The 14002-nt window shown below is 39.6% G+C and overlaps 1 protein-coding gene across 1 annotated transcript; it reads right to left on the bottom strand.

Annotated features, from left to right (window-relative positions):
* Positions 1 to 1643: 1643 nt before the first annotated feature.
* LOC131696736 (zinc finger protein 883-like) lies at positions 1644 to 11756 on the bottom strand. The gene is made up of 3 exons (XM_059009016.1): positions 11259 to 11756; positions 9251 to 10234; positions 1644 to 2974 (listed from the first exon to the last, which is right to left on the bottom strand). Exons 1-3 carry the CDS (start codon positions 11731 to 11733, stop codon positions 2493 to 2495), a joined length of 1941 nt encoding a protein of 646 aa, XP_058864999.1. The 5' UTR covers positions 11734 to 11756; the 3' UTR covers positions 1644 to 2492.
* Between the last annotated feature and the right edge of the window lie 2246 nt (positions 11757 to 14002).

Raw genomic sequence — 14002 nt, 5'->3', positions numbered from 1 at the left:
GTAAACCCGACACACACACACACACAGCTCACAATATTACAGCAGATACCAGGAAAAACCTATTCAGGTAACTAACAGTCTATTCATTATTTACAATCACTCTCAATATCTCTACTTCAGCCTCCTCCACTCAGAGCCGCAGAGAGCCGTCATGCGCCCCGGGGAATGATGGGTACGTTCAGACATTTTGATCATGGTTTGGTTTTTCATTTGTGTAATTTCTTGTTATATTATGTATACTCTTAATATGCTGCATGGATAGATGGTTCTCTGTGGTTTCTGTGTTTCTACGCTTTGAGATGCGTGCATCTAGGAGCTTTATAAAATAAAGATTATTATTATTATAAAATGTCTTCACTATTAATATCCAGGAATATAACTAGCAAACCTCTGATTATTAACAAAACGCTTCACTGCCACACATACTTTTACAGCTTGTTTTCTGTGTAGATAATTTAATAAGAAGTTAATAACAGCACCTGTTTATTTTGAGCGAATAAAAGACATGTGGATGACTGCAAAGTGGAAGCCAGAACTGAAAGCAAATTAGTGCTATTTGATTCGCTGGCTGCTCTGAAAAAGCAACCTAAATGTAATGTTGAATTTCATTGGCTGGCTGTGATGTAATGCTTTGTCATTGGCCACTGAGGTGTCAGACCATGGGAAGAGCGTTTTTATTCCCCCAGATTGTACATTTGAAAACAATGGAAAGAGAAACAAAGAACAGGCAGAAAGGGAAAAAAACTTTATTAAACAAAGTCTGAATATCATTTTCATTCCAGAATGTAATAAATGAATGTTGTTTCTTTTTTTGTTTGTTTATCGTTGCGGTTGTTTCTAAACCCTGGTTTTCTTTCCATTCTTGGCACGATAAAGGAGTTTTGTCGATTTGAAGCCTAATTGGTGCTGTTGGTCCTGCAGGGGCTTGCATGCTGGGGTGCCTGCACCTCAAAAAAGGAATTAGGCCTCAAATATGTTGGCAATGTTTGTGTAAATCTTTAAAAAATATTCAGAGCTTGAGAAAGTTCCTGCAGCATTGTATCACACATCAGGTTTTGTAAACAAATGTAAATTTAATGTCCGAGGACAAAATTACTCCTTGCTGATTGGTTGTTTTAAGATATTTTTTTTCCAAAATACTAAAACATCCTTGTTGAACTCAGAGAGGCAGAGCACTGGAACTCAATCTCCAGCACTGAGAACGACTCAGAGAGGCAGAGCGCTAGAACTCAATCTCCAGCACTGAGAACGACTCAGAGAGGCAGAGCACTGGAACTCAATCTCCAGCACTGAGAACGACTCAGAGAGGCAGAGCACTAGAACTCAATCTCCAGCACTGAGAAGGACTCAGAGAGGCAGAGCGCTAGAACTCAATCTCCAGCACTGAGAAGGACTCAGAGAGGCAGAGCGCTGGAACTCAATCTCCAGCACTGAGAAGGACTCAGAGAGGCAGAGCGCTAGAACTCAATCTCCAGCACTGAGAAGGACTCAGAGAGGCAGAGCGCTAGAACTCAATCTCCAGCACTGAGAACGACTCAGAGAGGCAGAGCGCTAGAACTCAATCTCCAGCACTGAGAACGACTCAGAGAGGCAGAGCGCTAGAACTCAATCTCCAGCGCTGAGAACGACTCAGAGAGGCAGAGCACTGGAACTCAATCTCCAGCACTGAGAAGGACTCAGAGAGGCAGAGCGCTAGAACTCAATCTCCAGCACTGAGAAGGACTCAGAGAGGCAGAGCGCTAGAACTCAATCTCCAGCACTGAGAAGGACTCAGAGAGGCAGAGCGCTAGAATTCAATCTCCAGCACTGAGAAGGACTCAGAGAGGCAGAGCGCTGGAACTCAATCTTAAATGCACATTCAGTTGGAAGATTATTTTTCTTTAAAAAAAAAAAATAATAATAATTCTCAGAGAGACCTTACATTGCATTACATAATATTTGGGCTTCTGGTTTTCGTCTGACTTTTCGTCCCTCCTTTATAAATTAATTTCACAATTAACACATTTCTCAGTTTTAATTCAGAAACCAATTGTTTCATGCATTTGATCTGCTTTTACTGTGTCTGAAAAACACAAGCCAAGTTAGTAGAAACACTTGGTTTCTGAATTAAAACTGAGAAATGTGTTAGTTGTGAAATTGGGGCAACCTTGGCCCCCACCTCTTTGATAGTTGTGCCTGTTTGCTTGGTGCTGGCCAAGGTTGCCCCAATTGTTTCTTCCAAGTTAACTTGTGTTTTTGATACAAGTTAGAAGAAACAACTGGGGCAACCTTGGACCTCATCGGTTTTACAGTTGTGCCTGTTTGTTTTCTGCTGAGCAAGGTTGCCCCAAAGGTTTCATGAAGCTTGTCTTGTCTTTTTGATATCTCTACTTTAAATGGCTGGGTACTTTTGAGAACTTTTTTCACATTTCCAAAGTGTTTTTGTTTCAAATTCATAATGCAAGGTTAACAGTTTTTTCTTCATGATAGAACAGTCCCAATTAACATAGTCTTTAAGGTTTCTCTCTTCTGTGAATTCGCTGGTGTTTTTGAAGGCCTTGTTTAAAACAGAAACTCTTCCCACAGTCAGAGCAGCGATACGGTTTCTCTCCTGTGTGAATTAGCTGGTGATTCTGAAGGCCTTGTTTAAGACGGAAACTCTTCCCACAGTCAAAGCAGTGGTACTGTTTCTCTCCTGTGTGAATTCGCTGGTGTATTCTCAGGTTTCCTGAATAACTGAAACTCTTCCCACAGTCAGAGCAGCGATACGGTTTCTCTCCTGTGTGAATTCGCTGGTGTTTTTTCATGTCTCCTGACTGACTGAAACTCTTCCCACAGTCAGAGCAGCGATACGGTTTCTCTCCTGTGTGAATTCGCTGGTGTGTTTTAAGGTTGCCTAACAGACTGAAACTCTTCCCACAGTCAGAGCAGGAATACGGTTTCTCTCCTGTGTCAGTTCGCTGGTGTATTTTAAAATGCTCTAACTGGGTGAAATCTTTCCCACAGTCAGGATATTCTCCAGCGCCCGCCCTCACTTTAGCTGCTGGACTGGAATCTGGAAAATATGAACAGGAAAGAAAGTAAGAGGGACTGCTTGTAGGCTTAGGTAGGGATGGAAATAAGCCCTCCTTTGCACAGCAGTTTGATCCCTTCCTGGTTTTACTAGCAGTTTAATAAGACACACCTGTGCTTGTTACCTTCTACATTGGGGCTAATCAGGCTCATTTTAAAACCTGGAATAGGTGAATCCGCTATTTATATTAATATTATATTAATATGCAAAGACCTCCTGTAATGTTTCAGGTCTATTTCCTCTAACACATGCTACAATTATATCTTTAATTAGCATTACTTTACACATTTACAAAAATATCCATATACTGTTACACTGAACATTTATAATGATATATACAGTACTTTAGTGTTTCTAATCCTTGGTATAATTCCCCCCACTCCCAGAGCAATGACTACATTATATCTGTATCTGAAGTTCACCAGTATTGAGTCCTATCTTGAACTGGTTGGAGTGGTACAACAAAAAACAAACAGCTAGTAATGTAACCTACATGCTCACTCCCTCCCTCCCTCTCAACCACACTGTGGATATCACGCAATCTAGAATGACAATGTCACAGATACTGGGAGTCACTCACCTGCTAGACTGCATTCTGAATGGGAGCGCCCGTCTTCCTTTCCACCTCCTTGCATGCTGTTGGGAGAGCCTTCCTCTCCAGCGCCTTGCTCTCTCACGCAGATTCTCTCCAGCACCACGCTACACTCCTGCAGGCGTACAGGCTCCACGTTAGGGATGTTTGGTTTGAAGTCCTCAGATTCTTCCTTCACTGGTTCCATGTGGTCAAACTCTACTTCAGGGGGCTCCCATTTAATACGGACAGTTTCCAGCACCTCTTCTTGTTTAACAGGAAGGGGTTCTTCTGTCTGGGGGATCTCCAATTCATTGTGCTCAGCTTTAATGTCAGAGACCTCTGGCTGACTGCTGTCACATTGCATCTCACAGAGCTCCTGTTTAATGGGGAGGGAAGCCAGCCCAGAGAACTCCACTCTAATGGGGACAAGTTCAAGTTCAGGAAACTCCTCTTTAATCTGGACAGATTCCATCTTCACACTGTCCATGGCAGCACACGGGATTCTGTTTAGTAGCGGCTGAAAAACAAATGCATGTATTTATTTAAATACAGGGTTATGAAGGCCATTCAAGGGGCCGACAACATCTGTCTTTAATAGCAGGGGTGGCTTTGCTAATGAAGGGACATACAATTTCTTGTAATGACTTCATAATAACAGAAGATTTTATCTGTTGAAATGTTTACATAATGTATCCATTCCATATATTATTTATTGCAGATTTCTTTCGAGCAACATGTTCTAACATTTGTTTCAGATTTGGAACATACCCAGTAATCTCTGCATATAGGAATACCTCCTAAGAGAACACTTTTTGATATAGACTGACTACACAGGGGAAAGTTGACAGAGATTCATTTTTATTTTTTCACTCTGCTATTTGAAGCTGCATCTGTATTGTGAATGACTAGCGTATCATATCGGAGGCATGGATTAGTGATGAGACATTATCACTTTTACAAGTCAATTTGATTATCGATTATCAGTTACGATTATTCTAATAACATCCTTCTAGAGGCAGAAAGTCACAAAAAGGTTTCTGATTATTTTTTTTTTATTCTAATTAAACTACAATAAACTTCAATAACTTTTTCAACAGCACTTTCAAACCTAGAAAACATACAGTATGCATTATATTGAAGTGACTACTGGGGATGATCCCGTGGTTAGTACGCAACTGCGTACTAAAAATGGTCTCAATTGCACCGAAGCCAAAAATAACTGCTGCTGTCCTCTAGAGGACACTAAGTATGGGACTAACTTAGTTTAACTCTTGCTATGGACTAAGAATTTTAATATCATACTAAGAGGAATAGTGGAAGACATGTGAAAGTCCCAGAATGTACTGGCAGTTGATTTTTGCTGAAATAATAATGTGTGCATATAATACACACATATATATATATATATATATATGCCATCACTATATTTGAAGCATCTGCTGCCTGTACGGATATTGTAATAGTAACATAAAATTTCACTATGACTACAATACTGTTAACTACTAATAATGAAGGAAGGTGTGGGGAGCATTACAGTCATGCATGTAGAGCCTGTAGGATGCGATAGTAGGTTTTTTGGGGGGGCGGGGGGGCAGCAAGTCTTTTCATTCCCTTTAAGTTGAGGGGACTCGACACTGGTGGTTCTTAGGGGTGAGCAGAGATATTGAGGAGTAGGGACACAGTGGGTAGAATGTGATTTAAGTGTTATTTTATGTAGTAGGACCTGGGGGCACATTGAAAAATAAAATAATCAGTGCTCTTCTCAGGGTGTTTTTAGAAGTGATTATCTAGGATACGTCTTCGGAATACCACCCCTTCCCTGTTTTGTACTACCTGTGGTCCAATGACAACGGTGTCGAAACAGCTCGTGTGTGTTGAGTGTCAACATTAAACCAGCTTGGTTTATTTCATGGCATTGCACTTGGTTGAGTATTTTATAGGAAGTCCGTGTGCCCTGATATGGAGTACTTTACCATGCATATATATCTTAAATAAAAAAAAAAAAAATATTACGTGCAGACATATAAATATATGTTAGAGACGACTTAATATCTATGTGTAACTGTCGGCCTATTTATAACATAGTAAAAATGATTATTAGCTCATAATATTGTAAAATACATACATTACTGTTACAAATATTTCAAATGTTCTGATTCAGAGCCACCCCGCCTTGCGCCGTGTCTGGCTCCCTGTAAAAGGATGAAGCGGTTCTGATAATGAATGAATGAAAGAATGATTCAGAGCCCCCTTCAGATCCTGTTTGGGAACAACAACAATGCTTGATCCTCAGTACCGTACTAAATCTGGGGATCAGCTAGTCTCCAACTTTGATCCGCTTGTTTTTTCGATGCAATTGGTACTAATTTAGTACGCAGCTGGGGATGATCCTGAGATAGTACCGTACTAGCTAGTACGCAACTTTGTACGCAGCTCCGCACTAACTCTGCAAGTTCATTGCAATTGGCCCTATATTACGATCCTGTGTGTTATGGTAATTGTTTATGTATTAAGTTTTAAAATGTTTAGTAAAACAGCATGACCTCCAGTTTTTGGAAAATTGATAAACTGTCAGTAATGAAATACAAATTGAGATGCAAGAGTCTGTGCGATGTATTTAAACACCCAAAATCAATATAAATGAAATGGCGACATCGAAGGCACAAGGACCTATTTTCACACACATACATAAATACATACATACTATATAATAAATATACACATATATTATACACACACACACACTGCCATAGACATGAATGCGGCAGAATACCGGAAAATATATTTTGCAAAGAATAGCTACGGATACATTATATATATATATATATATATATATATATTACACACACACACACATATATATATATATCTCCCATGTTTTTTTTTCTTTCTTTTGCACATTTTCAATTAATCTTTTTTTTTTTTGGTTGCTTTTTTGTCCCTTTTGTATATATGGCCATAACTGCTTTATTTGGTGTCCAATTTGTTCCAAAATAAATGTCCATGTCCCTACATGTTGAAGTTTCATTGTGCAATGCCAGATTTGAGCTGGCCATGCCAAAATATTTTTTACAAACAATAAATGTGTTTTTCTAAAAATCACCTCTCCTTTTTCTGTGGTTTTTGTTATCTATATTGATCAGGGTGCGTCTCAGGCTACTTAATTTATTTTATGGAAGTCTAGTGTGTTCGCATTCATTTCATGTATGACATGCACCTGTAACCTTTATAGTTAAAGAGTTATAGCCACAAATCTAACAGTAAAAACATGTGAAAATAACTCGGACCCTATTATTAACCTCCTTGTGCTCCGTGTTTCGGGTGAGACGCTGTTTATGCATAGTTCACACACACCCTATAGTCTCTGTAAGTTGCCTTGGATAAACTATATATACATTGAGCTAAAAAATATATAAAATATATCAAATATACAAACATGTTGTCATTAATATTAAACATAAAAACGTCGGTACCTTATTTTTTATTGATTAAATTGTTATATTTTAAATGGACTCGGTGTTGTTGATGACGTCACGCCTGATCATTTAACAAACAAAGCGTCACAAACAAATAACCTTCAATTAAAATGAATAATACTGTAACTTACCTTTTAGTCTCGTCCACGCCTTACAAACGGGTATGTAATATCGTTTAACTAAACACACAAATAATAATAATGATAATAATTAACCCGCCTCCTCACGGCTCGGTGTTTATCTCGCGCTGTTTGAGAAACGCCGCGCTCTGTTTGAAGCGTCAGCAGCTCGGAGTTCCCGGATGATGACGCACACCCGCTCTCTGGGATGGAACCGCACAACAGCCTCGCGTTTTGATTGGTCCATGTCTGTCACATGAATGTGTCGTCACACGAGTGGAAAAGCGTGCAGGCATTTTTAACATTGTGATCAGAGAGAGAGAGAGAGTGATCTGCTTTCCACAACCTTACCATTAAAATATAATGTGGTATTACACTGTACTGATAGAACAAACTATGGGCGATTACTTTATATGAATGATCATGTTATGCACGAATGTAAGAATTGGCTTTCTGTGGTGGTGTACTTTTTTCTTTCAAGTAGCATATATCTATAATCGTTTTTGAACATGTGAACACGTACATAACCACACTGTTCAAAACTAGCACAACAAGAATGCTTTTTATTATTATTTAACGGTTGTAATACATACAGTACTGTATCGATGCCTCTGTAATTTCCATTGATAAATCATTACAAAATAACATCTTAGAGTTTTATTACACTTGATAATAGGTTCCCTTTTCTCTTTCAGTTGTAGTTTTTGTTTTGCACTTTGGAAACATGAAAGAAAAAAAAAACAGATGAATATAACTAAAGTAGACTGTAAACCCGACATTTTTTTAAATGCACATTCAGTTGGAAGATTATTTTTCTTTTAAATAATAATAATGATAATAATTCTCAGAGAGACCTTACATTGCATTACAGTATATTTGGGCTTCTGGTTTTCTTTTCATCCCTCCTTTACAAATTAATTTCACAACTAACACATTTCTCAGTTTTAATTCAGAAACCAATTGTTTCTACTAACTTGGCTTGTGTTTTTCATACATTTGATCGGCTTTTACTGTGTCTGAAAAACACAAGCCCAGTTAGTAGAAACAATTGATTTCTGAATTAAAAATGAGAAATGTGTTAATTGTGAAATTGGGGCAACCTTGGCCCCCACCTCTTTGATAGTTGTGCCTGTTTGCTTGGTGCTGGCCAAGGTTGCCTCAATTGTTTCTTCCAAGTTAACTTGTGTTTTTGATACAAGTTAGAAGAAACAACTGGGGCAACCTTGGACCTCATCGGTTTTACAGTTGTGCCTGTTTGTTTTCTGCTGAGCAAGGTTGCCCCAATGGTTTCTTGAAACTTGTCTTGTGTTTTTGATATCTCTACTTTAAATGGCTGGGCTCTTTTGATAACTTGGCATTTCACATTTCCAAAGTGTTTTTGTTTGAGATTCATAATGCAAGGTTAACATTTTTTTTCCTCATGACAGAACAGTCTTTAATCCTTTGCGGTCCTATGTCAGACCTGGTCCGACATCGCAATTTCCCCTTAAACGTAAAACACAGGTCTCTAGTCGTTTTTTCTCCGGAAAAAGCCGAGAAAACCATTCAATGGCCGAGTGAGACCGATAGGAGCCGAAATAAAAAAGGACGTATCTCATGAATACAGATCGCCCCGACACCACATAGATAACACGGACATACACAAACAAGATAGCTGCTTCTGCATCCAGCGCTCAAAGAACATCAGACATTTGCAGAGCTTTTTTTAGATGTTATAGTAATAAAATAAATGATGATAAAACAAGTGATCAGGAAATGATTTATCGGTATGTACTATTATTAAGACGTATGTGAAAAATAGTCAACAAGGGGTGGGGCGGGGCTGGAGATGCAGTACTGAGTGTCCTGTAACCTATTTTACTGTGAAAAAAATACTTTTAAACAGCAGTTCTAAAATAAACTGCGCGTGTGAAAATAAATTGGACCTGACGCGCCTGAGACGCGCTGAATAAATGGACCGCTAAAGGTTAAGGTTTCTCTCCTCTGTGGATTTGTTGGTGTTTCTGAAGGCCTTGTTTAAAACGGAAACTCTTCCCACAGTCAGAGCAGCAATACGGATCCTCTCCAGAGTGAATTCGCTGGTGTGAAACAAGGTTGTCTAACCGACTAAAACTCTTCTCACAGTCAGAGCAGCGATACGGTTTCTCTCCTGTGTGAATTCGCTGGTGTTTTTGAAGGCCTTGTTTAAGACGGAAACTCTTCCCACAGTCAAAGCAGTGGTACTGTTTCTCTCCTGTGTGAATTCGCTGGTGTGTTTTCAGGTTTCCTGAATAACTGAAACTCTTCCCACAGTCAGAGCAGTGATACGGTTTCTCTCCTGTGTGAATTCGCTGGTGTGTTTTAAGGCTGGCTGACTGACTGAAACTCTTTCCACAGTCAGAGCAGCGATACGGTTGATCTCCTGTGTGAATTCGCTGGTGTGTTGTCAGTTGTCCTGAAACACTGAAACTTTTTCCACAGTCAGAGCAGCGATACGGTTTCTCTCCTGTGTGAATTCGCTGGTGGAAAACAAGGCTGTTTGAATGACTGAAACTCTTTCCACAGTCAGAGCAACAATATGTTTTCCCTCCTGTGTGAATTTGCTGGTGTGCTTTCAGGGTTCCTGCCCGACTGAAACTCTTCCCACAATCAGAGCAGCGATACAGTTTCTCTCCTCTGTGAATTCGCTGGTGTGAAACAAGGTTGTTTGACTGACTGAAACTCTTCCCACAGTCAGAGCAGGAATACGGTTTCTCTCCTGTGTGAATTCGCTGGTGTGAAACAAGGTTGTTTGACTGACTGAAACTCTTCCCACAGCGAGTGCAGGAATACGGTTTCTCTCCTGTGTGAATTCGCTGGTGTGCTTTCATGTCTCCTGACCTACTGAAACTCTTCCCACAGTCAGAGCAGTGGTACGGTTTCTCTCCTGTGTGAGTTCGCTGGTGCATTTTTAAATGCTCTAACTGGGTGATACCTTTCCCACAGTCAGGATATTCTGCAGCGCCCGCCCTCGTTTTAGCTGCTGGACTGGAACCTGGAAAAAATGAAAAGGAAAGAAAGTAAGAGGGGCTGCTTGTTGGCTTAGGCAGGAGTAGTGGTTATGCTCTGGACTCTTGACTGGAGGGTTGTGGGTTCAATCCCCCCCGTGGGGGACACTGCTGTTGTACCCTTGAGCAAGGTACTTTACCTAGATTGCTCCAGTAAAAACCCAACTGTATAAATTGGTAATTGTATGTAAAAATAATGTGATATCTGTATAATGTGAAATAATGTATAATGTGATATCTTGTAACAATTGTAAGTCGCCCTGGATAAGGGCGTCTGCTAAGAAATAAATAATAATGGAAATAAGCCTCCCTTTGCATAGCAGTTTGATCCCTTCCTGGTTTTACTAGCAGTTTAATAAGACACACCTGTGCTTGTTACCTATACATTGGGGCTAATCAGGCTCATTTTAAAACCTGGAACAGGTGAATCTGCTATGCAACAGAGTCTTATTTCCATCCCTGGCTTAGGGCAGGTGGTGGAGTGGATTAAAGCATGTGAATTTCAGCTGTGGGGGCTTGCAATAGGTTACAACAGCTTAAGAGAACCAAATAAACAAAGTCTTTACTTTATGTGTAAAAGCAGAGTCAGTAAAGACTGATGCTGGTGAAACCGAGCCTTGGGATCAAAACCTGCCTTCAAAGACCTCCTGTAATGTTTCAGGTCTATTTCCTCCAACACACGCTACAATTATATCTTTAAATAGCATTACTTTACACATTTACAAAAATATCCATATACTGTTACACTAAACATTTATAATGATATATACAGTACTTTAGTGTTTCTCCCACTTGGTATAATTACCCCCACTCCCAGAGCAATGACTACATTCTATCTGTATCTGAAGTTCACCAGTATTGAGTCCTATCTTGAACTGGTTGGAGTGGTACAGCAAAAAACAAACAGCTAGTAATGTAACCTACATGCTCCCTCCCTCCCTCCCTCTCAACCACACTGTGGATATCACGCAATCTAGAATGACAATGTCACAGCTACTGGGAGTCACTCACCTGCTAGACTGCATTCTGAATGGGAGCGCCCGTCTTCCTTTCCACCTCCTTGCATGCTGTTGGGAGAGCCTTCCTCTCCAGCGCCTTGCTCTCTCACGCAGATTCTCTCCAGCACCACGCTACACTCCCGCAGGCGTACAGGCTCCAGCTCAGGGATGTTTGGTTTGAAGTCCTCGGATTCTTCCTTCCCTGGTTCCGTGTGGTCAAACTCTACTTCAGAGGGCTCCTGTTTAATACGGACATTTTCCAGCACCTCTTCTTGTTTAACAGGAAGGGGTTCTTCTGTCTGGGGGATCTCCAATTCATTGTGCTCAGCTTTAACCTCAGAGTCCTCTGGCTGACTGCTGTCACATTGCATCTCACAGAGCTCCTGTTTAATGGGGAGGGAAGCCAGCCCAGAGAACTCCACTCTAATGGGGACAAGTTCAAGGAACTCCTCTTTAATCTGGACAGATTCCATCTTCACACTGTCCATGGCAGCACGCGGGATTCTGCTTAACAGCTGAAAAACAAATGCATGTATTTATTTAAATACAGGGTTATGAAGGCCATTCAAGGGGCCGACAACATCTGTCCTTAATAGCAGGGGTGGCTTTGCTAATGAAGGGACATACAATTTCTTGTAATAACTTCATAATACCAGAGGATTTTATCTGTTGAAATGTTTACATAATGTATCCATTCCATATATTATTTATTGCAGATTTCTTTCGAGCAACATGTTCTAACATTTGTTTCAGATTTGGAACATACCCAGTAGTCTCTGCATGTAGGAATACCTCCTAAGAGAACACTTTTTGATATAGACTGACTACACAGGGGAAAGTTGACAGAGATTCATTTTTATTTCTTCACTCTGCTATTTGAAGCTGCATCTGTATTGTGAATGACTAGCATATCATATCGGAGGCATGGATTAGTGATGAGACATTATCACTTTTACAAGTCAATTTGATTATCAGTTACGATTATTCTAATAACATCCTTCTAGGGGCAGAAAGTCACAAAAAGGCTCCTGATTATTTATTTTTTATTCTAATTAAACTACAATAAACTTCAATAACTTTTTCAACAGCACTTTCAAACCTAGAAAACATACAGTATGCATTATATTGAAGTCAATACTAAAGCAGCATTAGCAATATATAAACCATACCACTTCACAGAAACCACTTTTAAATAAATCTGATTCAGAGCCACCCCGCCTTGAGCCGTGTCTGGCTGCCTGTAAAAGGATGAAGCGGTTCTGATAATGAATGAATGAAAGAATGATTCAGAGCCCCCTTCAGATCCTGTTTGGGAACAACAACAATGCTTGATCCTCAGTACCGTACTAAAGCTGGGGGATCAGCTAGTCTCCAACTTTGATCCGCTTGTTTTTTTGATGCAATTGGTAGTAACTTAGTCCGCAGCTGGGGATGATCCCGAGATAGTACCGGACTAGCTAGTACGCAACTTTGTACGCAGCTCTGTACTAACTCTGCAAGTTCATTGCAATTGGCCCTATATTACGATCCTGTGTGTTATGGTAATTATTTATGTATTTAAGTTTAAAAATGTTTAGTAAAACAGCATGACCTCCAGTTTTTGGAAAATTGATAAACTGTCAGTAATGAAATACAAATCGAGATGTAAGAGTCTGTGCGATGTATTTAAACACCCAAAATCAATATAAATGAAATGGCGACATCGAAGGCACAAGGACCTATTTTCACACACATACATACACATACTATATATATATATTATACACACACACACATATATATATATATATACTATACACACACACACACACATATATATATATATATATATATATATATATATAATCTCCCATGTTTGTGGCTCAGATGCCTGGAGCTGTTTAGGGTTATGTTGCCCTGGTTGCCACCTTGCTGGCTATTCAAACCACAGTGAGCAGCCCCATCGTGTGCCACATAATCAGGGTGCCTCGGACAAACCATTTGAATGTTTTTTTTTTCTTTTGCACATTTTCAATTAATCTTTTTTTTTTGGTTGCTTTTTTGTCCCTTTTGTATATATGGCAATAATTGCTTTATTTTGAGTCCAATTTGTTCCAAAATAAATGTTCATGTCCCTACATGTTGAAGTTTTATTGCGCAATGCCAGATTTGAGCTGGCCATGCTAAAACATCTTTTACAAACAATAAATGTGTTTTTCTAAAAACCACCTTTCCTTTTTCTGTGGTTTTTGTTATCTGTATTGAGCAGGGGGAGTCTCAGGCTATTTAATTTATATTATATGGAAGTCTAGTGTGTGTGCATTCATTTCATGTATGACATATACCTGTAACCTTTATAGTTAAAGAGTTATAGCCACAAATCTAACAGTAAAAACCTGCGAAAATAACTCGGCCCCTATTATTAACCTCCTTGTGCTCCGTGTTTCGGGTGAGACGCTGTTTATGCATAGTTCACACACACCCTATAGTCTCTGTAAGTTGTCTTGGATAAAGGTGTCTGCTAAACTCTATATATATATATATATATGAGTCAGTTTTCGCGCCCCTCGTTGATCAGTGTTGTACACACACTATGGTATAGCGGTAGTTGGCCTGCCCCTCAATGTAAATACCCAGCTAACACACTAAGACTCAAACACGTTGTCATTAATATTAAACATAAAAACGTCGGTACCTTATTTTTTATTGATTAAATTGTTATATTTTAAATGGACTCGGTGTTGTTGATGACGTCACGCCTGTTCATTTAACAAACAA

Source organism: Acipenser ruthenus, chromosome 38 (genome assembly GCF_902713425.1).
Source record: "Acipenser ruthenus chromosome 38, fAciRut3.2 maternal haplotype, whole genome shotgun sequence".
Lineage (NCBI taxonomy): Eukaryota > Metazoa > Chordata > Actinopteri > Acipenseriformes > Acipenseridae > Acipenser > Acipenser ruthenus.
The sequence above is the reverse complement of the archived record's forward strand: the minus strand, read 5'-3'. Positions and strand labels throughout refer to the sequence as shown.